Here is a 26,241-nt window from a genome sequence, read left to right as displayed (position 1 = left end):
TTACAGGGGTGGGCAGATGAGAACAGGATGGGTTTCAACACTGACAAGTGCAAGGTGCTGCACCTGGGGAGGAAGAACCAGCAGCATACCTACAGGCTGGGGAACTCCCTTCTCATCAGTGCAGAGGTAGAGAAGGATCTTGGAGTCATTATTGATGCCAAAATGAACATGGGCCGACAGTGTGGGAACACAGTCAAGAAGGCCAACTGTACCTTGTCATGCATCCACAGGTGCATCACGAGCAGGTCCAAGGAGGTGATCGTCCCCCTCTATGCGACATTGGTCAGGCTGCAGTTGGAGTCCTGTGTCCAGTTCTGGGCGCCACACTTCAGGAGGGATGTGGACAGCATGGAGAGGGTCTAGAGGAGGGCCACTCGCATGATCAGGAGTCAGCAGGGCACGCCCTACAAGGCTAAGGGACCTGAGGCTATGGGACCTGAACCTGTTCAGCCTCCATAAGAGAAGGCTGAGGGGGGATCTAGTGGCCATTTACAAACTAGTCAGGGGGGACCAGCAGGCACTGGGGGAGTCCCTGTTCCCCCGAGCACTACCAGGAGTGACAAGAAACAATGGACACAAGCTGGCAGAGGGTAGATTCAGGCTAGACATCAGGAGGTGCTACTTCACAGTCAGGGCGGCTAGGATCTGGAACCAACTTCCAAGAGAAGTGGTGCTGGCTCCTACCCTGGGGGTCTTTAAGAAGAGGCTAGATGAACACCTTGCTGGGGTCGTTTGACCCCAGTGCTCTTTCCTGCCATGGCAGGGGGTTGGACTTGATGATCTGTCAAGGTCCCTTCCGACCCTACCAACTATGAAACTATGAAACACCTGCGTCTAAGGTGACCTGGTCATAGAAGGCCACCAGGTTGGTTTGACAGGAGGACCTGCCTCTAATGAACCCGTGTCAGTCACCCCTAAGCATAATCTCCCCTGCTGGCCCCTCGCACCAGGATAACGCTCTCAAAAATTTTACCCAGGACCGAGGTAAGACTGACTGGCCTACAGTTTCCTGGGTCTTCCTTCCTCCCTTTTTTGAAAATGGGAACCACCTTGGCCCTTTTCCAGTCCTCTGGCACATCGCCAGAGCACCACGAGTGCTCGTAAAGCTGTGCCGGGGTCCCGCAATGACCTCTGCTAGTTCCCTCAGCACTCTGGGGTGGAGATCGTCAGGACCTGCTGATTTAAATACGCCCAGTCCCTCCAGGAGTTCCCTGACTAGGTCCTCACTGACCCTGGGCCTGGGTGTGCCTCACCTGGGACCTACGGGGGTCCCAGTGTGGGGGGGTGACCCTGTCCCCCCTCAGGAAAATGGAGGCAAAGAAATTGTTAAATAGGTTAGCTTTGCTGTCTGGTGCAACAACCAGATTTCCTACCGTGTCCTGCAGAGGCCCCACGTTACCCGGTACCTTCTTTTTACCCCCTATGTATTTAAAAAAGGATTTCTTGTTGTCCTTAATCCGGGTAGCTAGTCCCAGTTCCAGCTCCGCTTTGGCCTTCCTGACAGCCCCGCTACAGCCCTGAGCAACCGAGGTATAGTCCTCCCTGGTGATGGCCCCTCCCTTCCATTGGGTGTACGCCTCCTTTTTAGCTAGGAGACGTTCCTGGATGCTTTTGGTGAGCCATGGGGACTTTGCGCCCTCTTGCCCCCTTTGATCCGTGTTGAGATTACCTCCCTTTGGGCTTGGAGGATCGTCTCCTTAAGGAATGACCACTCTTCTTGGACCCCCGACTCCCCCCGCTCCAGGACCTCAGTGCCTCCCCAACTAGTCTCCTTACCTCATTAAAATCCGCCCTCCTGAAGTCAAGGGCTGCTGCCTTGCTGCAGGCTTTTGCCACCCTGCGCTGGATGGTGAATTCCAGCAGGTGATGATTGCTATTGCCCAGGTGGTCGAGCACCCGCAGCCCCCTCACCAGGTCATCGCCCGTGGCCAGGACCAGGTCCAACAAGGCGTCTCCCCTGGTGGGGCTGTGCACCTCCTGAGTTAGATGGAGGTCCTGTATCTCGGCTAGGAACCTACGTGAGTGGTCAGACCTGGCTGACTGCTCTTCCCAGCAGATGTCTGGAACGTTCAGGTCACCCATGAAGACCATGTCCTTTGACCTAACTATCTCCATGAGCTGACTTAAGAATTCCCGGTCTAGCTCTTCCCCTTGGCTGGGTGGCCTGTAGTAGACCCCCACTGTTAAGTCCCTTTCCCCTCGACTTCCTTGTATTCTAACCCAGAGCACTTCAGTCTGCCCCTCCTCTGACCCAGTGCCACTCATTGAGGATGTGTATTTCTCCTTGACCTAACGTAGAGCACCACACCCCCACTTCTCCTCCCTGTTCTATCCCTCCTGTATGGGGAGGGATGTCAGGGATACTCTTCTCTAGTATTCTCCTATGATGATGACACAGACATACTGGTCATTCTTCTATGGCATAATCTTGTGCCTAAGGTTTGGATGAAGAGAAGCTACCCAGTAAGATTCATTCTAGTTCATGGTGTTGTGTCAGAATTGCCTGATGCAGTCCGTGCATTTCTAAGTGGATTCCACACTGTCACTGGTTGTGACACCACCAGCCAATTCAGTGGTTGTGCTAAGAAACCTGCTTGGAAAGTGTTTATTCAACATGCACATCTATTGGCAGGTCTAGGAAGTAGTCCTGACTTTGATGACTTGTACAGTTGTGTTTGTACAGGGTGAGTTTGTTGTGTTGCTGTGTCAGCCATCAACATCTTTGACAACCCTTCTGGATATTAGGGTGAAATTATTCCATCAAGGAAAAGCTCTGGATAAACTTCACCTAACATACAACTGCCTTGTGCACCATGTATGCAGAGCTAATTATCAAAGTGTCCTTTGGTGAAGTGTGCTTAAACCTAATCCACCATTGCCATCATCTGACCAGTGTGGTTGGCAAGCTAAAAACAGCAGTTATGTGCCTATCATATATATGCTTGAACTATAACTGAATACCTTCAGATAACAAGTTGCAAGTGCAAGACAGAATGCCAGGGACCAGCATGCTTGTGCAAGCAGGTTAATGTGCCATGTACTCCCGGCTGCAAGTGCTATGAGACAGCATGTTGCAATTCATATAATCACTACAGGGATTCAGAAATAGATTTAAGTAATGAAGAGATTTGAAAAAATACCTTCCAACCCCAGGCCCCGAGCTCCATGCACCCCCTGGCTGGGCAGCAGCCCCAGCTCTACCCAACTCATTCCCTCCATATGAGGGCCTCAATTCCACCCCCCTCCAATGCAATGAAAACATGCAATTACGTGTTGTATTAATGTTATATATATGCCTTTGTATTACTGTTATATTACCACTGGATTAGACTATTACATTTTCCTATTGCCTTGAGCCAAACGTGTCTGTGTGTTGCATTGAGTTATGTATTATTAATATCTGACTTACCCACATTCTGAAATTTAAAAAAAAATGTGTTGTCTTATTCAATATAAGTCAAACAAGTAGGTTAGCCTCAGTTATAATGTTTCACTATTGTAGGCCTGCTATGAAATTTATAGTGATAGAATTTGTGAGATTTTAGTATTAGAGTATTGTTTACTAGGTTTTTAATTCCATTGAGTCAATACATGCATGCTAATGTGTCATCCACCTTGGAATCCGATATGGATACCAGAATGGAAATGTTACAGTTGATCTTCTTGGTTTGCACAATGTTGGTTTTGTCACTGGAATTAATTTTCTAACTCTAGTGGGGGCTGAAATATTGACCAAAATGTGAATTCGCTGCAGCCATTTTGGATGCCAGCTACACGGACCACTTGCCAGATTGGCAACATGATTTTCTGACATGGCTAGATCACCTCTACCTGAAACACTGCTGCCACTTGTGGCAATGACTTGTCTACAACAACAAAATCTAGAGACCTTATGTGTCAATTTATACCTTATTATTAACCTTATGGCACCTTGCCACACCCCTGTGGCAAAAATCTCCAAGTGCTGAGGTTATGCGCAGCGATCGCAGTGTAGCAGCTGCATTATGCAGACCCATCACACTGAATAGGTCCAATACTAAGACTTCAGTGGGGAAACTGAACTGGTGATAGCGATCATGGAGCAGGGGGCATGGAATTCACATGGAAACAGTCTCTCCGTTCATCCTTTCACTGCAGGGCAGCGCTGGGAAGTGGAAGCGACTCCAAGGTCCATCCCTGCCCAGTCCCTTGTGAAGCCACGCTGAGTGCCACAGGATGCCAAGAAAGCTTAGAGAATTTATTCCTCAGATCCAGTTACAGAATCAGTCTGAGATATTAGTTATAGATTCAATAGCTGAATAGCCTGAGCCTGTCCTATTTCAGCTTATGTAGCCTTGAGGTATGGGGGAGGATAATTCTGCATTTTTTATATATATTTGAAGTGTACAAAGTGGGGAACTCTACACACATGATGCAGACTCACTGACAGAGAGGGGCAAATACTGATTCAAAACAAAATAACCTGCAAATATTTAGGTACCTGTTTGTAATTCATGTGCTGCTTGTTTTTTGCTGGCAGCCTGAGTTCACTCAGAATCGCATCAATATTCTAATGGGTCCTGGCAGGACAGCTAGCTCAGAGACTAGATTTTAAGGCATTTCTGTGCAGAGGAGCCCTAGGTCTCAGGTAGGACTTAGATAATAGCAATACAGGCAACCCCCGCTTAGCGCTCGTAATTGGTTCCTGAAAAACCGAGCGTTAAGCGAAACAAGCGTCAAGTGAAACCAAAAGTATTTGACGACCAGAGATGGCGACTACAATTGTTTTTAATGACCCAAGATGACCGTGAGTGTTATAACGACACTCGCTGAGCGCTAAGTGAAATCAGGTATCAATTTCAAATGACCGTTATAGCGAAATAGCACTAAGTGAAACAGCGTTAAGCGGGGGTGGCCTGTAATGCCTCAAACGTAGACTTCAGAGAACAGTACCAAGGCAAACGTAACAACAGATTAGGCTGTAGTAGTGCAGAAAAGGACTTGGTGGCTATAGCATGGATATGAACTGAGTATGAATCCATAATATGGTTGCAAAAGAACTAATAGCACACTAGACTATATTGGCAGGAGGGCTGTATGCAAATCACCAAAACCAAGTCTTCCAGTCTATTCAGCACTAGTGAGGCCTCACACCTGGTACAAGACCGCTTGAGAGTATTTGGGATCTAGAAAATGAGACAGGTGAGAAAAGGTTGGAAGATATTTAGTCTGGGGAAGAGAAAAGATTGATGCGGGATTTGGTAACAGTCTTTGAATATAAAAGGGCTGTTATAAACACAACAGGAATCATTTGTTCCAGGTACAGGGTTTGTCATTGTAAGATTTTAAGTGCAGAGTCAACAAAGATTTGCCTGGGATGGTTTAGTCAGAGATGAACCTGCCTTGAGTAGGGGGTTGCATTAGGTGAGCTCTTGCCATCCTGTCCAGCCCTATTTTCCTCTGATTATCCTTATTTTATAGATGGGGAAATAGTGGCACAACAGAGCAAGTAACTTGCTGATTGTAACTCACCAGGTCAGCAACAGAATCAGGCACAAAGGCCAGCCCAGGTCCCAGCTCAGCAGCCAAGCTGCTGGCACCATCCTCCCTAGCAGTGCATGCAGGCTCAAGCTGGGGCTGAGCAGAGGGGTGTGGTTTAACTGTCACACCTTTGCTCTGCAAGGACAATCGCATCCAAACACTTTGTGACATGCGTCCAACCCAGGAATAGGAGCTTAACAAGCGACGCACGCATCCCATCCAAATAGCTTGAAGTCCTGGTATTGAATCCTCCCAAGTAGCTGCTGACAAATGAGCTGCAGAGCAAGAATGAGGAGTTGAAGTGGTGTGAAGCATTGAGTAACAAATGCACCATAGTAAATGACAATCCATCGTCAGCAACAGTGAGCAGTAAGAGAGCAAATGATTTAATGATGAGCCTTGGAGAAATGACGGTTATTAATTACTCATCCTAGCACTGCTCAGCCTCTGAAAACTAATGTTTATTATTGCTACCTGTCTATTTTTGCTGTGCTGCCAACACCCCTCCCCCATCTCTTTGTCCTGTTTGCTGTAGGGATGATACACAGGCAGCAGCTCACATTCTGAGTGTTAGATAAGGAGAAATAAAGGAAGGAAGAAGGCAGGCAACAGTAAGATATGCAGCAGCAGTCCCTGATCACTGCTTGTTTTCTGAGAGCATCTTCCCTATAAAGATACTGTGAACTCTGTCATAGCACTCCCCAGCCCAGAGAGGAGGTGTGCCATTCACAGGTAAGGAAACAAAGGCACAGAAAAGCCAGGTGACTTGCTGAAGAAAACAGGTTGTCTCTGACAGAGCTGGGACAAGAACCCAGGCATCCTGATTCCCCTCCCTGCACCTTAGTGGGCCAATAATCCATCCTCCCACCCATCACATAGGAGCTCACATTGGTCTTAGCATTGTTGCCTGCCCACTCACAAATTTTCAAAAGGGGAAGGCCAAATCTCCCAGAGACTCATTTGGATGGTTGGCTGAAGGGAATGTGATTAGCTAGGATTAGGCATCCAGGCTGTAGCCATGTTGATTTAGAGCAGTGGTTCTCAAACCATTTTTTTCGTGGACCACTTGAGCACACAACTCATATTTTAATATCAGTAGTCTTACAAATACAGATATTTTCCATTGTTCTGCAACCTTTCTGTGGACCACCTGAATGGAGCTCATGGACTAGTGGTGGTCTGCAGACCACAGTTTGAGAACCTCTGGTCTAGAGGAAAAGGCAATCAGGACTCAAAGTAGAGATTCTCTCTTTTGCAAAAAAATGTCTTTAATTGCAAGCTTTCAGGCACAAACACCCTTCATCAGGTATTGGAGAAAAGATTGTAAAAGTTCTCCTGGGTAGAAATGAAAGTTCATATTTCATAGGATTTCACAGAGGAGTCAATAGATGGAAAACTCCTTTGGGCAGTCAGTTCATAGCTGGTATGGAGCCTGTGAGGATTTGTGATGATGCAAATTGTCATGTATCCACAGATGCATCATGAGCAGGTCCAAGGTGATCCTCCCCCCCTCTATGCGACACTGGTCAGGCCGCAGTTGGAGTACTGTGTCCAGGTCTGGGCGCCGCACTTCAGGAGGGATGTGGCCAGCATCGAGAGGGTCCAGAGAAGGGCCACTCGCATGATCGGGGGCAGCAGGGCAGACCCTACGAGGAGAAGCTACAGGACCTGAACCTGTTCAGCCTCTGCAAGAGAAGGCTAAGGGGATCTAGTGGCCGTCTATAAATTTATCAGAGGGGAATGGGTGAGACCCTGTTCTCTCGAGCGCCCCCCAGAGTAACAAGGAACAATGACCACAAGTTGATTGGGAGTAGGTTCAGACTAGACATCAGGAGGCGCTACTTCAGAGTCAGGGCAGCCAGGATCTGGAACCAGCTTTCAAAGGAAGTGGTGCTGGCTCCTACCTTAAGGGTCTTTAAAAGGAGGCTTGATAACTACCTAGCTGGGGTCATATGAGCTTAAACTTACCAGGGGTCATGAGAGCCCAGTATTCATTCCTGCACAGGGCAGGGGGTCGGATTTGATGATCTGCTCATGTCCCTTCCGACCCTACATCTATGAACCTATGAAATTACCTTGAAACAAAGGCAGGAGCAGGGTCTCAGGCAGCCACAGTGACTTCCTGCTTGGGAAAATAGATAGGATTAACTACCCCGAGTCATTCAGGAACTTCCTGGATCATCACTGAGGCCAAAGCAGGTGATCCCGGATTGGTATGTCTGCCGCAAACCATTACATTGCTCAGGGTCTGGGGAAGCGTGGATACAAGCCATTCCCAGACCCCAAAGACTCAAATTTCACTGTGCTTCAGACAGACAATTCATTGCCAGGGCAGAGAGGTGGTGGGTCAGAGGAATGACCCTGTATGTTAGGAAACAATGCATAAATCATATTCCCGATTCCCAGCACCTACCTAGACTCACAGGCCTTTTCCAGAAGGTTGTTTGCTCTTAAGGATTTAATCAGTTTTAATCAGGACTTTCCTCACACTGATCAAAGCAAATCATGTTTTAGTTTCTTCTGTCCAGATCTAGACTCAATTGTCTTGGGCATGGGGGGGGGGGCGGGGGGCGCCCAGGCAGACCACTAGTCATCCCATTCCCTAGGGAGAAAGCTAGCCAACCTCTGTCAGCTCCATCAGGCAGATGTAGAGTCGAAGTCAAAGCCATCTGTATTTTCTTGTGGTAGCCCACATGCCAGGCCCCAAAGAAACATACACGAAGAGAGCGAGGAGAGGCTACTTGATGCATGATGACTCAAGATGCTAAAGATCAATTCAGAGGTTCTTGAATATTTTTCACTACAAGGACAACATTTTGGCAGAGATGCAGTGGGCAATTCCTCTTATTTGCTGGATCACATCTCCATGGCATCTAAACTAACAAGTGCACTAGAGAAGAATGTATCCCTTTGGCTGTCTTGAGCGAGCCAAGAGTCTGGTCCTTTGCACACTGCTTTTCCCCTCCATTCTATCTTCTACTCCCCACCTCACAACAATGGTCCCCGTGAGACCCGAGACTTATAAGCTGACTACACTGACCAATTACGTCTGAGAACTTAGTTTTATATGAAAACAATTCGACTATGGACTGGTGTTTCCCTGGCATTGTATCACTCTTTTGTGGCCTCTGGGTTTTCCTTGTGTTACTTGCTTCAAGGATAAAGTTAAATTTGACTTTAACGTGCCTTTTTGGATGAAGGAAAGGGGCTAGGACACAGGGAGAAAATGTGTCAAGATTGCATACAGCAAGGCCAAGTTGGCTTTGAAGTTTAGCTTGAGGCTTTATTCACAAGTCCAAGATCATGCCTTGCCCAACTATGTTCAGCAAATCTTTTTTTCTTATACTGAAACAGAGCAGCCCCAAAGTCACTGGTACCAACTTCAGTCCCACGTTCTCAATCTGCTCCTTTTGAAAAACAGCAGTTTTGAAACAGCTTATCCTCTGCATGGGTCTTTCTAGCTACTGCATGATGAAGTTGCTGTACATGCAGTCAGGCATAGATCAGTAGTGATGTACTTGCACTTGCTATCCTACAAACTATGTACAGTAATTTGTAAAGTACACCACAGGTCAATAAGCAGCTCAGGAACTGATTGAGGTCCATAACAGTTGCCCACCGCAACTGGTTTGTTTTTTCCAGCTTTCACATCCTTATTCCCAGGATGTCACCTCTGCCCCATCAAGGTACCTTACAGGCACTAGCTATTTGCAGTAATAGCACCACCTCTTTCACTTTTTCTTCCAAGCATTACTGATGTTGCAGGTATAGGGCACTCCTCATCAAGCACTCTCAGATGTGTAGAGCAATGACCACAGCACTGCATCGTGCCTGGCACTGTCTTGCTGAGGCACTGTGGGGATAGCTATGTAGAATGAATCAATGTAAGCTCATTTTGATATCACAGAAGTTGGTGACAAAGGTTGTTGTGTGCAGCCACCTGGACAACACTGGTTGTAGCCAAGTCAGATAGGCATCACAAGTGGGTTACCCAAACACAGGTATACTTGTAGCCTGACCAGAACATTCATCCACAGGGCTTTTCCACCCAGATCTGCTACTTCACTCCCTCCGCCAAGAGGGAGAGAAACCACAGATGCAACTGCTCTTCAATATATTACTTTTAGTCAGTCTCCCATTGTTACTATAATCCCTCTGTGCCTCTTGTTGAAATTTTTCCTTTCCTTTTACTATGCTGTCACAGCCCTTTTATACCCGCCTTGGGCTTCACCTCCTCATTATTAATAGATCATCCCTCTCCCCACAGAGCTACTTGCTAAAGCTGCCTGTCTACAATCACTACTTCAGAGAACTTGGGCACATCACATGGTCATCCCCTGATCTGCTTATAACCATTAAAGAAGTTGTAGAGCTGATGTCACCCTGACAGCTGGGCTAGAGCCCTGGATAATCTGGGTTTTAATTAGATTATGGGAGTAATAAGGGCTAGACTACACCGTAGTTTTTAACCATGTTGCAACCAAGTCCGGCTTGGTTAAGAGTTATAGTACACATTCAGCATTAAAACACCATCTCCTTTGTAACATGCCAACCACCAGCTCAGCTGCAGTTGTTGTATTTTCTATAATCCCTCTGGAATGACCTGTTCTTTGCTTAATTTGCTACCACACCTATAGCCACTGGTGGGAATGGATTGGGCAACTCTCAGCTCCCTTTGCTTCAGTACAAATAACTTGATTCTCCACTACTGCAAGTAAATCCTTAGCCTTTAGAAGCAACAGGTATGCAGGCAGGCTGGGACAACTAGCACAGCCTGTAGATAGTCAGGTTACTTGCTGCTGTGCTCAGATCAGTACTGCAGGATGTGTTAGGATTTGTCAAAAGGGCCTATGGGAATTACACCCACACATCCATTGAAATTCAGTGGGAACTGGAGGCCTTACTCTGAAAACCTGAACCTCCTCTCTTGTGACTTCAGAGGGACGTTCATGTTTCCAGGAGCTAGAGCAAAGACATGCTGTATTAAAAAGCCCACCCTGAACCAGTCAGGACTACCCAACCAGATCAATTGTATTAAACAACTCCCTGTCATGTAGTTCCAAAACTAAAGGAAGTAAAGCTTGACAAATGATGTTGGGGGGGAAAAAAACAAATGAGTTAGAAAAATCTAATTGAAAGCTTCCTCAGGGCTGCTTAGGTCCAAAGGTTTTGAATTTAGCACAAAGCCATACACCCAAAGCTGTCCTAGACCAACTCTTCCACCTAGTGGCTGTACTGAGAACAGCAGTTCTCACTTTGGGGCTCCACTCAAACACAAGGGTAGTTTCTGATTTTTTTTATCCAGCATGTTTAAAAAATGCCTAACTTGCTAATGTCCAAAGTCACTCAATGTCTTCATGCCACTAAATTTATTCAACCCACAATCTCTTCCTTGTAAAGGTTCAGGTGTAGCACAAGTTCTTCCCATATTAAGAGCTGCAGAGGTAACATTTTGGCTGTGCCTACTGTACCTTGTAATCCATTGTGAGGGAAAGTTGGATTGGGCAAGAAGTTATTACAGTGCTTGTCCTTGGCACCAATTTATCTGCAAGTTGCACCTTGTTAGCCTCTGACTCCACTGTAGAGTTGGAGGTCTGTTGTGGGTGGGATTCACCAACCTGACCAATTCAGGGGAGCAAGTTTAGGGGGTGCTCAGGGATTAAGGCATTTATCCTGAGGATGAGGCATTAACTGGCAACATTTGAAAAGGTTCAAGCATCGAGGAAGTGGCTTAGTGATGCAAAATTGACCTGAGTGCTTCTTCAGGCCAGTCCTACTTAAAATGCATCCGAGTCAGTGCCTAATCCTTTCATTCTAGAATTTATCCACTCCCTTTTGACCCTCAGCCAACCAGATTACATGGGCACAGAACACCACTTTCACAATCCTGTAGATCAGGGCTGTTAATAAGCAGCTGAGGGCTCCATGCCAGCCACACCAATGCAGGCCAAAATCACCCCCCTGCCACATTACACAAGCTCCTCCAGATTGCCAGAAAAGGGTGGGAGAGGCCAGAGACCCTGGATGCTGCTGAAGTTGCTCCAACTGAAGCAATGAGGGGAGTGGTGATGGGGTGCCACTGGGAACCCAGGGGCTGCAAATTAACCCCTTGTTGGTTACATGTTGGACAGCCCTGTATTAGACCATATCTTACCTGTACTACTGTTGTGCCTAGCAGGTCTAAATCAGAGCTACAAGGGCTGAACTCGCACATCACAGAAAACCTATTCAATGGTGTGGAGACAGGAAACACTGTCATACTTGTACAGTTTAAGCTAAGCAAATGCTTTCTGATTGACATAATTGGTAAATTCTCAATTTTATCCTGAATTATAGATTCATAGGATGTTAGGGTGGGAAGGGACCTCAATAGATCATCGAGTCCGACCCCCTACATAAGCCGGAAAGAGGTCTGGGTCTAGATGACCCCAGCTAGATACTCATCTAACCTCCTCTTGAAAACCCCCAGGGTAGGGGAGAGCACCACCTCCCTTGGGAGCCCGTTCCAGACCTTGGCCACTCGAACTGTGAAGAAGTTCTTCCTAATGTCCAATCTAAATCTGCTCTCTGCTAGCTTGTGGCCATTATTTCTTGTAACCCCTGGGGGCGCCTTGGTGAATAAATACTCACCAATTCCCTTCTGTGCCCCCGTGATGAACTTATAGGCAGTTTAAATGAACTTATAGGCAATTAAAATGACAACACAATGGCCTCTTGTCTAGCCCAAGCTATGGACACTAGGTGAAGTAAGCAAAATGTCCTTATGCCAATGCCTGTATCAACTGCATTCTATCTTTGATGTTTGCCAAGCATGTAAAGACATGCAGGGTCACTGTCACTTATTTGATGGTTGTTACTATTATGACATGGCCTCAGATTTCTCCTGTAGCCTCAGCTTCTTGCTGGGCAATATCCAGGTTCTGAAATTTCCCACCTTTGTGGTCTCAGAAATAATGAACTCTGGAGAGCACTGCATTTCACACCAGGGACTATGCATTCTGGCAATGACAAGTTTCATACCATGGAGTCCCTATGGAGTGTAGTTGCGCTATAAGCAAAACAAAGACCATTTGTTCAGTTTGAGACTACATATTTTGTCTTAGAGACTGATATTTAACATGCCCACATTAGACAGCAGACACCAACCCCTGAAACGGCTGTTTTGCTTATATTACAAGTCTTTCATGATGTAGACTGAACAGTGTCTCTTGTTCAGATCCTATATAGGAAGGCCACCTGCTGTTTTCAATGTGACAACTTGGCTGAAGAATTCAAAACACCGTCTGCATTACTTTTAGACAACTTATTACTCAGGGTGATGTCTTTAACCATTCAAACCCACACACTTCTCAATATCAATGTAGTAGTTGCCTTTTCATGAAATGTTCCCCTCCTGGGTGCTGTCTCCCCAGCAATTCACATACCAAGGGTACATGTAAGCCCACTGTAAATCAAACAAAAGCATCACCAGACAGAACTTATGGATAAGCTACTTAAAGACTAGTCACTGAAATACCCCAGCAATACATTTTTACTTACAGCTAAGATGCAATTTTGAGCTTACTTGAAGCGATTAGTCAATTTTATCCTCTGAATGCAACAAGCCAAACTTTGTAGTTTTTGACTAAAGATGTCTGGTCTTTTCCAAACTTCTTTTAGTGCAGGTTCAAGCTCCATACATTACAACTCAGTATCAAATGGACTGCAAGCCAGTTAGTGTAGACACCATTTTGGTGAAAGCCCCCGACTCTTCTACAGACACTGCAAGACTCCTAATTCCAGGTGGGGATGTTCTGAATAGAGTCTGAGAAGTGTTACATTTATAAACATTTGGAATTTTATTTTAAAAAAACATCACAACCATTAACATTGTTACAGTTAGTTCTCCTCTTCCCTCCTGGTTTTCCACACAATGATACCGAGCATGCTCACAACAATGGTTTCTCATTGGTTTAGTTTTAGTTAAACAACCATTTTTTAAAAGGAAAAAAAATAACTCAGCACACTACCATTTAACCTTGTTTTAATGTTTCTCCACAAATGGTGAAAAATACTAAAGTACAGACAAGGAATAATCATAATGTTGTGGCCAACATTATAAATATGGAATTATAAATTTAAAACATTTTCTGGTTTAAAAAATAAATCTGGTAGTAAATGCAGCTCTGCGGGGTTTTTGCCTCTAGTAGGGCCGGTCTCTGCGCTCCTGACGATGCTCGCCCCTGCAAAGGAAAAGGGTAGATCAGTTTTAGCTTCTGGGACAAACACTCCCACTCTCCTTTAATTTAAAAGGAACATCAGTCAGGAGTAAGGCATGCTTCTAGCAAAAGAGAACAAGAACCACTCTGTACTGCTGACCTCTTGTCCTCCCACGCTCACCAGGTCTCCAATTGAGAGGAATTGACTTTAAGTTCCATTCCTCCCCTGTCTTTCATCAAATCAGATCCTGGTTTATTCTTCCTTTCGCTCATTACAGGTTTGATCTCAGATCTAACCACATCCTACTGTCAGGTCCATTTAAGAGACTCCAGTTTATTCCATACTTACTTGTCCATTTTTCCTGGTCCTCCACGCCTGCCACCTCTGCCGCCACCTCCCATTTGCTCCATGAGAGGTCCAGGTGGGCCTCCAGGTCCTCCTCGCCGGCCACCTCCTCCACCACCGCCTCCAAATCCACCTCGATCCATACCCCGGCCTCCTCTAAAACCACCTCTATCTCCACCACGTCCACCTCTGAACATTCCCCCAGGACCACCACGATCCATGAGGCCTCCTCTTCCTCCTCTCATACCACCAGGGCCACCTCTGCCACGATCTCCACCTGGCGAAAAAATAAATAAATAAAATAAAATAAAATAATAAAAAAAAAAGTCACCACACTAGTTTGAAAACAGCCTTATAGAATGAGCACTTCCCTTCTCTGGATAGAAAACCAAACCTTTCAATAGAAAGCTTGTTCCTTGACTTTAAAGACACCTAACAGCCTTCCAGATGAACTCAAGTAGACAAGTGGTAAAATCTGCATGCATTGAACTTTAGGAACATGGGCAGCACAGGGTCTGGTGGCTGTTGGGGAACCACAAAAGGCTGGCATAAATTATGGGTAAAAAGGTCCAGTTTCTCCACACTGCCGGCCTCTGACAAAGACATCAATGCTTTGGCTCAGGCCAAAGGAACAAAGTATAAAAGGATTAAGCCACTCTGCTATGTGAAGGTAACCCCAGGGGTCTAATGGTAGATTGGAGGCGCTACAGGTATTCCTGAACACCCACTAAAAGTGTTATGCTACTCTTTCAAGATCCATTAAGGAGTTCCGAGATAGAGACAGCAAGGTGAAGAGAGATTACTCTGACTGGGAGCAACACAAGTTGATGATGATGCTTTGGAGAACTGGACTGCTGCAGGCAGGCACAAAAGAAAGGAGTTTAAAAGAAAAGAAAAGAAGATCTAGGGGAGAGCAATGAGTGGCAGGCTGCCTCTGCAGCTCAAAATGGGCTTTGATTTACACCCAGTAATCATCCAGGACTAAAAACAGACACTCCTTGAGAATAGCGCATAAACCATGTTAGCCACAAAGTTAAGGCAGAAGCACACCATCTTGACAACTGCCTCCCAGAGTCAGCAGATTATCAGTAATAACTGGGGCATATACATACCTGGAGGTGGAAAGGGTGGTGGAAGAAAGCCTTCTGGTTTAGGAGCCTTGCACTGATTACACTCTGTTCTCCAAGCAAAGTTCTGGTTTCCACATCCCCTAGATAGAGCCATCAGTTAGTAAAACTTAAAAGATTCTTAACATGCAGATATTACATTCAAAGACCTAATGATTTTAACTGGCATAACTGACCTAGTAGGGGAGCTAATACAAAAAGTGGGAGGTGAACAAGGACTGATACTGAAGCTATGGCACTGATCAAGTCAATCAGCCTGCATGTCTCCATTTTGCAGGTCTTGAAGACTACTTCATATACACACCAGTTCTGCATAATAGGCATCTCTTTCCATTCTCAGATGCATCTTGCCAGTAGACAAGAATGGCAACACATTACCCTAAATGACTTGACTAAGAATATTCTGGGACATTCCAAATAAGTTCTTGAGGCAAAGGCTTGTCTTTTTGCTGTTTTGTACAGAACAATGGGGTTCCAATTCAGGATAGGCACATTTGTTTCTGGTTATGAGACAGCACAACAAGGTTAGGCTATTCTGCAGGAGATGAAGGCAACACAGAGCAGCATGCCAGGTAACTTGCAAGCGAGGGAGTGGTCAGGTTCAACATGCAAGAATAGAGGAGAAAAAGATGTCACAGATTAGATGCACACGGGAGTTCAGATATACTTACGGATTGGGGCACTGCCAGTCTCCAGCTCGATGCTGGACATTCCCACCAGAGCTGTTTCCTCTAGAACCCCGTGGTCCCCTTGAGGAAAAGCCACCCCTGTCTCCGCCTCTGCCTCCCATACGGCCCATTGGACCACTAGGACCACCAGGACCTGATAGAAAGAATTCATTAATTCCAACAGATGCTGATGACCTCTGCAGCCCAGAATGTAGACCAGAGTAGGCTACACCCTTGGAGCAACATGGTAGGGGGTCAAGGGCTTTGCAGCTCATCCAGATCCAGTACAACATTACCTCCACGGAGCGGGGGAGGCATTCCACGTTGTTCACGTTGGGGCATCCCACCTCTCATACTATTCATTGGTGGCTTCTTTCTTGTGAGAGTAACTTTGAGTTTGTTCCCCTGGAAATCTTTTCCTAAGGAAAAAAATACAGGAAGGAAGGGTTCATTTTTGTGTTTGTACACTTCCACTATTAGAAAAGGAAACTAAGCTTGAATAAATTGGCACATAATTCAGTGGAGAAGTAGGGTCAATGATCACAGGGAAACGTTTCCTCATACCAAAAAGTCTTTGGGTGGAAAGAGTCCCCATTTGACCTGAAAAAAAAGAAGAAACTCTCCTCTCCAGAGGTTATCAGACATTAGAAGAGGGAGCCAATGCTAGCTGGGAAATAAGAACACTGAGCAGTCTCTTTTATGTAATCTGAAAATCTCCCAGATAAAATCCTTGAAGGCAAACCAGATCTTACTTTTAATATCTTGTTATCACCTTCCCTCTGCTTAGGGCAAACACCCGCTTTCCTAGTCCAAGTTAGCAGAGAGTTTAGCTATGAAATCCTGAACAAAACTACTCTCATCAGGTTTTTTCCCCCCCCCATTACTTACCATCAAACCACTCTATAGCTGCTTTAGCAGTTGAAGGGTCATCATAGGACACAGTGGCATCTCCTTTTGGTTTTCCAGTTTCTTTATCAATGTAAAGATTTATCATTGGCTGCCCAGTTCTCTTGTTCATCTAATGGAAAATCAGAATCTCACTTTAATTTGCAGTTTGATACTAAGCTGGAAGGCAAGGTCTTTCCTGCATTTCCCCCGTTCAATTTAAGTTAACAAAGCTCACCTAGCAAACCTTGTTCTTGTGACCCAACCCCCAAGACTGAAGAAAGGAGAGTTGACACTCAGAGGGATCCTTTAGAGCACAAAAACGTCTGAACCATTACAATTTGAATACATTTAAGAACCATGTTCAGAATAGGATCTGGTTAACAACTTATGTACCTGATAATGCCAGATGCAATTGGACAAAACTGAATTAAGATGAATCCACATCCCTTTTTGTACTCCTTCCATTATTCCCAGTTCTGCTAATATTCCAATGTTTCAGAAAAGAACAATACCAACATGGAAACAATTCCATTCTCAGTGGATACCAATACTGCAGCATTTAGAACTGCAATATAAAACTGAATGACAAGTCATAAGAGGCTCTTTGGAAGACCTGTGGCTTATTTCAGGGATTCTCAATCTGGGTGGTTAGGACAATCCTCTCTCTTTTCCAGTGTTAAATGGGAAATGGTTTCCAGATAAATGGGGTGGATAAATGATAAATACATCTGGATTAGTTTCCAGACAAATGGGATGGATACATAAGAGGCATACCCTGGTATGGAAAAGGTTGAGAGTCCAGCCCCGTGAATAAGTGTGGAACATGATTTACTGCTCGTTCCACACTTGTCCTTGACATACATGCTATCACTCACCTTGACAACACCACATTGTTTGAAGAAGTCTGCTAGCTCTTCCAGGGTCACATTGTCATTCAGTCCCTGTACATACACTGAACTGTTGTCCGAGTCTTCATCAGGGTCTACAGACAGGCCTAAGGAAATCAAATTAACCCAGGTGTCATTTACACAAGGCAGCAGGAGTGCTTATAAAGACATACATTTTGTTTGTTCAGCTTTACTTTATTTCCCATTCACCTCCAACCCAAGAGAGGATTTTTGGTCTGGTTTCCTGTCATGATAGGGTATATACAATTTAAACCACATAGTGGTCTTATCTGTCAATCAAAAAAACTGCCCAACATGGAAGGTGCTTATTCCTTCCAGCTCATGTTTCCTGCCAAAAACTGGTGAGGTCCTGCCCATTTCAAGTGTGCTACCAGCAGCAAAGTCCTATAAGTAAAAGGTGTGGTAACACACCTTAATGAGGTGAAAACAGCTGAGCACAAACAGTAGGTAATAATGAAACAAACAAACATGAGGGATGAAAAGCAGGAGTGTTTGCTGTTCCGAGTGAATTAGCAGGTATATTTAAACTCATTTAAGTCATCCCTCTCAGTAATGAAATCAATTGGATTTAGCAAAAGGTAGTTCTATTCATGCTACTTAAATAGACATTCTATTCTACATTCTCCATGGACATCTTAAATGGGTTGCATTATAACACTGATGTGCCAGGTGAACCACAGCTAAAACAGGATGGTTAGCGACCATATTGGTATGACGTGGAAAATTTTAGGTAGTTACTGAAGAAAAACATCTGTGTTAAAACTGGATACCAGCTGCAAGTGCATACCAGGATTTTACATCCTTTGTGTAACTGTGTACCAACATTTAGCCTAAACAGCTATTTCCTTGCTGCAGTAGGTCCTTTATAACCAGTCAAAACTATAAGCTGGTTCTGGGACACAGCAACTGTAAAAATGTGCCTTTGTATGCATGTGATAGGAAAGAACAGATTACAAATTCACAACCTATGGAGTAGAAGAGCAAGGAAAGGGAGAGAAGTTTTTTAAAGAGAAAAGAAGTGATCACTACGCAGGCAGATACTAGATTTGTTTTTATATTGCTTAAAGTTAATCCCTGGCTATTCAGATATAGCAGATATTAACTGCTCAAAAACAGAACCTCATTTCCTGAGCAAAGGAATAAGGATCTAATGAATGCTTGCAAATTTAAGTCAGCTAGCTGGCTGTTCGATTAATCAAAAAGGCAACAGCAAATGAAATGGTCATAAAAACACTGAATTACGGAGGATGAGTATTCTTGGGCATTTAATACAGATGGGTAAGAAATAAGGTGGAGGATTTTTTTGTGGACAAGTTATCTGAAGGATGGCTACATGGGGATGAGGTTAAGTGGGAAGGCACTCTGAACAGTTATGCAAAAATTACCTAAATCAAGATCTGGTCCTTCTTCCATGGGTCCTGCCAGTCAGGAAAAAAAAAAATCAGATAAAATGTTGTTAGTGCACGTCTTGCAGCCTGAAAAACTGACACACACAAAACTATCTACTTACAAGCACCATTTGATGGTGTTTGTTAAACTCAAATTGACCTGCATTGCAAAAATGTTAGCAATGCACCTTTTAACTCTGTGATCAGTTTGCTATGATTTTAGCAGCCTTTTAAACCATTAAACCACTATTACACTTTTTTAACACTTTATTGGGCCAATCAGTGTTAAGTTTATAAAAAAGTTACTTTTTTATTTATTAAATCCAAACAAATCTATTCTCCCCAAATTACAGAAGTAGTTTCTCAATACTTCGTTACCCTTTGTTCTGTAACCATAGGTTAAACCTTATACCCCTAGGCATTGCCGGCAGTACCCATTAAAGTCTTGTTGCATATGTCATTTTTAACCACTTATGAAACTAATAAAAATTATATTTTTTCTAAAAACTGACTGAAATTTTTTTTAAACACTATCCATTGTAATGCTCAAAAACTTACCACCAGGCTTATTGAAGCCACCTCGCTCTCCAGCGCTGCTGGGGGGATAAACGAAGAAATGAAGGCCTTTCCCTTTAAAAAGCCAGTACCGCTCTGAGCCTCTGGGGCTCACTGGGAAGAAGGGCACTGGCTAAACATCTCCAAACAATGCATCTGTCTCTCTCTCTCTCATCTCGTCACTATGCCTTTCTTCAGGGCAGCTTGCTCAAATTTCCTTTACATACACAACCTTGTTTGTCTGGCTTTAGACACCACTTTTGCTGTGGAACCCTTTCATTACTTGTATTGGTATTAATCAGTGCAATACTTGGGAAAAAGAAAACATTTAGAACTTTTAAATTATGCCTAGATTTTTTTTTTTTTTTTAAAGAAAAATAATTAACATCATCTACTGGTCAACTCCCTCCCCTTTCTGTGTACATAAAGGTGCACCCTCAGCCTCTGGCAGCAAGACAGCAAACTGAGCCCCAAATCCCTAACATTAACAGATAAAGGCAGGAAACAACCATATGCAATACCTAGAAGAACACAGTTCAGATGACATTTCCATTAAAACCTTAGTATAAAGGTATACACATTCAGGTCACTACTGAATTTAACAGTCTCTGTGGAAAAAGAACTTACAAATATATCAGGGCTCATAGGCCTGGGGGTGCAGCTTTGTGGACACAAAAAAAACCAAAACAGGATTTAAGATCTTAGACAGGCCAATGTAGAATCACAGCCTGCAGCTTTTAATGTAAAAGCTTTAGGCTCCTAGTTTACAACTGCTGGTTAGCTAGGAAAATGCCACCTGAAATGGACTTTGTTTTTTGAGAGGATGGGTTTGTTTGGTAGGAGGGAATCGAGGAGGGAGCGCACCATCTATTTTCTAGCAAATATTGCACCTTTAATACCTAGAAAGTTTTAAATACACAGTTCCAAGCTGTTGCATGCAGCTTTGCTTCCTCTTTTTTTCTTAAAAGTACACACCATATATGTAATGTCTCTCTCTTTAAACACACGTTTTACGATTTTTAATGTTACACAATTCTAAAGTAGTATACCTCCTCTGCTTTTATTACCAAATAACAAGTATGCAGTTACCAAAGTTACAGAAGGATTCCATTTATACAATGAATACATTTGATTAAAAAATATTCTATGTATATTTTTCGTCTCCATATGGACACCGTGTCTAGTCCCACTTTTCATTATGCTGCCGGCTGAGTACTGAGTACGGGTACTTTTTAAGTATTGAAGTGTATACAAGGCTCTCACTTTGTAACCTGTAGCATATAAATGCGACAAAGCATGTTAAAAAGTTTCCATGTTTAACAAGCCAATGAAAATATAAAATAATTGAGTCAATGAAAAAGGGCATGTTAATAACATTGAGCTCCTTACCTGCAGGAGACACTGAAATCCATCACCACAGCATGATAAAAAGGGCCGAGTTCCCCTACCCTGCCCCCTTGGTGCTGAACCTACTGCTTCATGGAAAGGCCACCGTTTCTACGGACAGTAGAAAAATCTACATTCATAAAGCAGAGGCCCCTCAAAAATTCTACTCCGCTGGAAATCACTACAAAAAGCCATTTAATCTCCGATTACAGGGGTGAAATTAGAGAGAAAAAAAATTTGTGAATCTTTTGTAAATGTAAAGTACTGAGATGGCTAGAAGTTTTAAAATGTGATGATAGTAATTTCAAGTGTCTACATCTACTTTAAACACATTAGAGAAATACATTATGGCTGAAATCTTTATATAGAACAATGGAACTCTTCCATCCAAGCCAATTATGAAGTCAGATGTGTTGCAATATTAATATAAATCCTTAAAACTACATTAAAAAAAAAGCAAGTGGCTGCATTTCTCCAATAAAGATTTCAAGCTGTCTGGATACATTTTAGGTAAGCTATGCAGAATGACAGAGTAACTTCTTCAATTAATCCAACAGAGCTATAAAAAAAGCACATTCATGAATGGCTGTAGGACTGCCCCAGCCAGATAAATAAAACTAATCTTTTACCAAGATCGCCCTGATGTTTTACACTTCCCACTTCCCCATATCTAATTGGTAGTGATGACAGTCTGCATAGCTTTAAACTATGTTACAGAGGGACAGAACACACACAAAGCTACACCTTCCTTACATCAGCTTTTGATATTAGTTCATCATCCTCACCTTTATTAAAACAGACACCAGAGACAGGGAGATATAAAGTACGGACCTGAATAAAAAGGCTTACTAAACAAGATTATGCCATTAGTTAAAATGACCAAACTGATTTTAGACCACCCGAGGGCTCCTTGGGGAAGTCAAGTCAGATCTTTGTGTTCTTGGCTTTTCCTTCACTCTCCAACCAAGCTCTACTTACTCTGGCCATTCTAGTCATGGCTGCAACGGCAATAATCTGACCCACACATTCAATTATGATAGTAGCTCCAAGTGCTACTTCTAGTACAAACAGACAGACATTATAATAGCTGACATTAGGCTTCCATTATGTACATACCTGAAACATCAAGATCCCAGTAGTGAGGCAAAGAAAGTGAATCTTGGATCTCTTGGAAGGTTTGTGTGTGTTTTATCCAGTTATTGTTAAACCCCAGAGGATTTCACCTCTTGATAACCACGAAGGGAGCTGAAAGTTCGATATTTAGCTACACCCTTAATTCCCCAAAACCCAACCAGCTGCAGGAAAAAAAATAGCTCCTGCCCCTACTTCCCCTAGGATGACATCTCCATGGACTAGAAGCAAGCCTGCTATTGATAAGCATTCTCCATGGAAACGTGGTTGTACATTTCAATCTTTCAGTCCCCTCTTTCCACTTCCAATCCTACGGGTAAAACAGAATTAGGTAAAGAGAGAAAAGATTTGCTCTTACCCCATTCCACCGCGTCCTCCTCCCCGCCCACCTCTGCTCATGCCTCCACGATCAAATCCCCCTCGTCCCCTGCCCCGGTTATCAGGGCCGCTCATGTTCCGATTTTCTCCTGGGCCTGAGTAACCTCCAGATTCTTGTCCATATACATTCATGCTGCTGGGATGGTCCTGACGGAATGAACCTGTGGAAAATTAGTATTGAAGATATTTAGATGGCGGCAATCTTATTCTGAAATACCCATTCCTTATACACGCATGCCTTCAGTACCAAGAATCCTAGCAATACTGAGGAACAACTGTTATATGTGGATCTTAATGCAATGGTTCATTTAAAGAAAGGTGTACTGCATTACATTTACAGAATCAAGCTTGAAGCTACTCCCAGGTAGTCAAGTGTCTACAGAATTATCTGCTGACAAAACTACCGGTCACAAAGTAGTCTTGCTCATTTTAACCATTCATATAAATCTGTGTTTCTACACACATTAACAAGTTGCTCACTTCCATGCTCCAGAAGTGTCAGGGGCAGGGCATCACAACTGCAACAAAATTGGGAAAGCCAAACAGACGCAACAGGTTATATGTATTACCATCAATATGCTTGCAAGGTTCTTATTTAATATAGATAACATCTGGGTTCTAACAGTGAACTCATACAAAGCCTCTTTCAGGAATTTACCAGTATGTTTCATTTGCTTTATGCAAGTATAAAGCAAGATACAAGTCTTGTACTAACAGAAGATGTTAAGCAAACTCACTCTGTTGGCCATAGCTGCTGCTCGGTTGGCTATATTGGCTTGGGGCCTGGCTGTAGGATCCGGTTGGAGGTGGATAACTAGTGGGTGGTTGCTGTCCATAACTGCTTTGCTGACCGTAGCTTGTCTGTTGACCATAGGTACTTGGCTGCCCATAGGAACTCTGCTGTGAGTAAGTGCTCTGATCATAGCTACTTGGCTGTGTAGATGAATAGCTGAAAGATGCAAGTGATTTTAGAAAAAATCTAAATCAAATCCCCTACAGAATGGGCTGCAGAAGTGCCTAACTAGACAGCAATGCAAGTCTTAAGTAGCCTGCATTATCCCAAGTTCTACAAAAAGCAGTCAGTTTACAGGTGCTGATCTACAAGTATTACAAAAGAAATAAGCATCCAAACTGGGTTGCTAAAGTTTTTTTAGTATGGTCCCTTGTTCTTTATGGCACTAGAAAGAGGTAAATATAAAATCACTGGGGGTGGGAGGAGTGAGTAAAGATGAAAGGGTGTTTTCCTAGCAAAATATATAAATAAATAAATTCAGGTAAATGTCTGAAAACAGACGTTGCCAGTACAGGATTTTAGCACCACAGAAGATTATAGATGTATGCCAGATTAAATTTCAATCTGTAGTTTATTTCACCAACTTTTAAACACAAGAAGAATAATTATTTGTTATTTCATGGATGTTTCCAACAAAATAAACCAGACTTGCTTTCAGGGTTTCAGTTTTTTCTAACACACCAAATAATTTAAAAAACAATGCCCATTTTACATTTCAGGATCAACACTTCAACAGATAATTCTTCTTTTTCTTTTTTTTTTTTTTTAAATAAATCAAAAGCTAACACTGCAAAGGAGTGAAGGGATCAGAACCTAAACTATTCCTTCTTCAAGACTCAAAATATTAGGCAGCAACAACATGTTATAGGTTAATGGGTAGCTTTCACATTAAAGAAATATTCACCTTTAAATATTATGCCATGCCTGCCTTTAAAGATATGCCTCCTTCAACAGGGACTTACTCCATCACAATTGTGTTTTTCCTCCCTCTTTGACCCAGAAAGTAAAAACTGGCCAAAGGGGGTAATCTCTTGCAAGTGTGTCAAGAAGAGTTTTAAAAAGCAAGCAATTAAAGCACAACGCATTTTACATTTCTGTAAACTAGGGAAGTTCCTTAAAAAAATAAACTCACAAAAAACCAACAGCACAAGGATTTACCCATGTTTTATGCTCCAAATCCAGCATTAATAAATCTAGTTTTCTGAAGAAGTTACCTTGTAGGAGGATAGGATGGAGGTGCAGTGACTGGCTGCATAGGGTAACTGCCAGGCACCTGAGGATAACTGTAGTTACTCTGTCCATATCCTAGGCTGGGCTGGCTGTAGCCTGCTGTACTTGACTGAGGCTGGCTAGTTTCCACTGGCTTGCTGCCATCCTGGGGTCTAAGGGAAAAATTGAGCAATAATGAGTTATCTTGTATCAAAGGCACATCTCTGCCACAATTCTTCTTGCAATAAGGATGCAGATAATCCCTCAAACATACTTTAGAATACTAATTCTATTTGAGAACACTAAACTCTATTAGATAAATTTGACCTAAAGGTCGCCTTGGGTAGACATAAGCTTTTGGCTTTCACATCAAAATCTGTTGAGTACTTACTAAACAAAATAGTTTAATTTCTATAAATGACTAAACTATTTGTAATTTACTGCCCTACACCCCATTTTTAAATGCCAGTCCCTCCTTCACTCCCTCCAATAAACCTCTCTTATATACTGAATAATCAATTAAGTAAAAGGCTTGGTATCAGCATAAGCCAGACATGCTGTATACATTCTACATCTGAAGTCATCCATGTACACCTGTTCCAAAATCCAAGCACAAGGGCATGTTAGGTAACACTATTTTAAGTAACCCCTTAACTCAATGACTCGACAAAAGTTAATTTTCTGTACTTTACTTCTAGCCAAATGAACTGTTTTGTTCATCACTAGTACTTCCTGTCACAACTGGCAATATCACTGATTCACTACACTGGAGAGAAAAACCCTAGGCCCTACAAAATAGGATAAAAAACACAGCAACACTTCCCATCTTTGATTTTGAGAAATAGCAGTGGATTCAAGCATATCTGGTGTTGCTCTTTAATCGACCGAAAAAGGACTCTTAACAATAGGTAAGGAAAATGAATCTTATTTAAGAAGAAAGACATCATTACCTTGCAGGTGCGGATGTTGCTGGCTGCTGCCCATAGGCTGGGTAGGCAGGCTGGGTGCCATAAGGGGACTGTGCTGCATAAGAAGCCTGGGTGGTGGTAACTGTAGCTGTTGTAGCATCATAGGCAGCTGTGCCATATCCCTGGACAGGCTGGCTATAAGCTGGAGGGGCAGTTGGGGTAGTATAACCTAGATAAATAGTAGCTTGGTCAGACTGACAGTTGAGTTATAGCTTTCACATTTCAAACAGTTTTATTGTTGCTCACGATTCTTATTTGGAGCTTACAAAGTCACTGATTTTAATTTAATTTAAAATGAGCAATACACAATCTGAAAAATTTAGTTTTGTCCTCCTCTTTGCTTCTTTCTGGCATGTGAGGGCCTCTTTTTTTTTTTTTTTTTGCTTCCAAGCATTGGTTTTTACCATTTTTTTCTTCTCTTTGCTTTAAGACTGCAAATCCCAGCCTATTCTTTCAGCTCTGGCTGAAGGCTAGAGAAGTAATGGCAGGAGATCACAAGTATCAACAGAATGAAAGGAGTAATGAGTAACTTCAGTCCATATTGAAAGACTACTTCAGTTACTTAATTTTAATGACTAATTAAAAAAAAAACAACCCCAAAAACAAAAGTTGAAACATGCAGAAAGTTTTCCAAAACAGGGAAGAGCAGATGACATTACTGAGTTTACTCTAAAGTATACAAAGTAAAACATATGACCCCTTTCTCTCTCCTCCTGCAGAACCCTGGCTTTTAAGCAAGTCCTTCATAGGTCATCTTTTAAAATACTATTCATGTAAA

General features: G+C 43.2%; 1 protein-coding gene across 4 annotated transcripts in view; it reads right to left on the bottom strand.

Annotated features, from left to right (window-relative positions):
* Nucleotides 1–13,507: 13,507 nt before the first annotated feature.
* The window catches only part of EWSR1 (EWS RNA binding protein 1), a 27,142-nt gene continuing 14,408 nt past the window's right edge, over nt 13,508–26,241 (bottom strand). For 2 of the 4 annotated variants that reach the window (XM_025193153.1, XM_006016803.3), the window contains exons 5-17: nt 25,446–25,632; nt 24,501–24,668; nt 23,231–23,442; nt 22,474–22,654; nt 19,602–19,639; nt 19,041–19,073; nt 17,623–17,741; nt 16,748–16,877; nt 16,156–16,278; nt 15,863–16,013; nt 15,177–15,274; nt 14,068–14,341; nt 13,508–13,742 (exon numbers count right to left, since the gene is read on the bottom strand). In XM_025193153.1, coding sequence (XP_025048938.1) covers nt 13,703–13,742; nt 14,068–14,341; nt 15,177–15,274; nt 15,863–16,013; nt 16,156–16,278; nt 16,748–16,877; nt 17,623–17,741; nt 19,041–19,073; nt 19,602–19,639; nt 22,474–22,654; nt 23,231–23,442; nt 24,501–24,668; nt 25,446–25,632 — 1,754 coding nt within the window. In that variant the 3' untranslated portion in view covers nt 13,508–13,702. The remainder of the gene's footprint in view (nt 13,743–14,067; nt 14,342–15,176; nt 15,275–15,862; nt 16,014–16,155; nt 16,279–16,747; nt 16,878–17,622; nt 17,742–19,040; nt 19,074–19,601; nt 19,640–22,473; nt 22,655–23,230; nt 23,443–24,500; nt 24,669–25,445; nt 25,633–26,241) is intronic. The other 2 variants (XM_025193167.1, XM_014526312.2) reach the window with 1 other exon arrangement.

This window comes from Alligator sinensis, unplaced genomic scaffold (assembly GCF_000455745.1).
Source record: "Alligator sinensis unplaced genomic scaffold, ASM45574v1 scaffold216_1, whole genome shotgun sequence".
Classification (NCBI taxonomy): Eukaryota; Metazoa; Chordata; order Crocodylia; family Alligatoridae; genus Alligator; species Alligator sinensis.
This window is presented reverse-complemented; position numbering and strand designations above follow the sequence as displayed.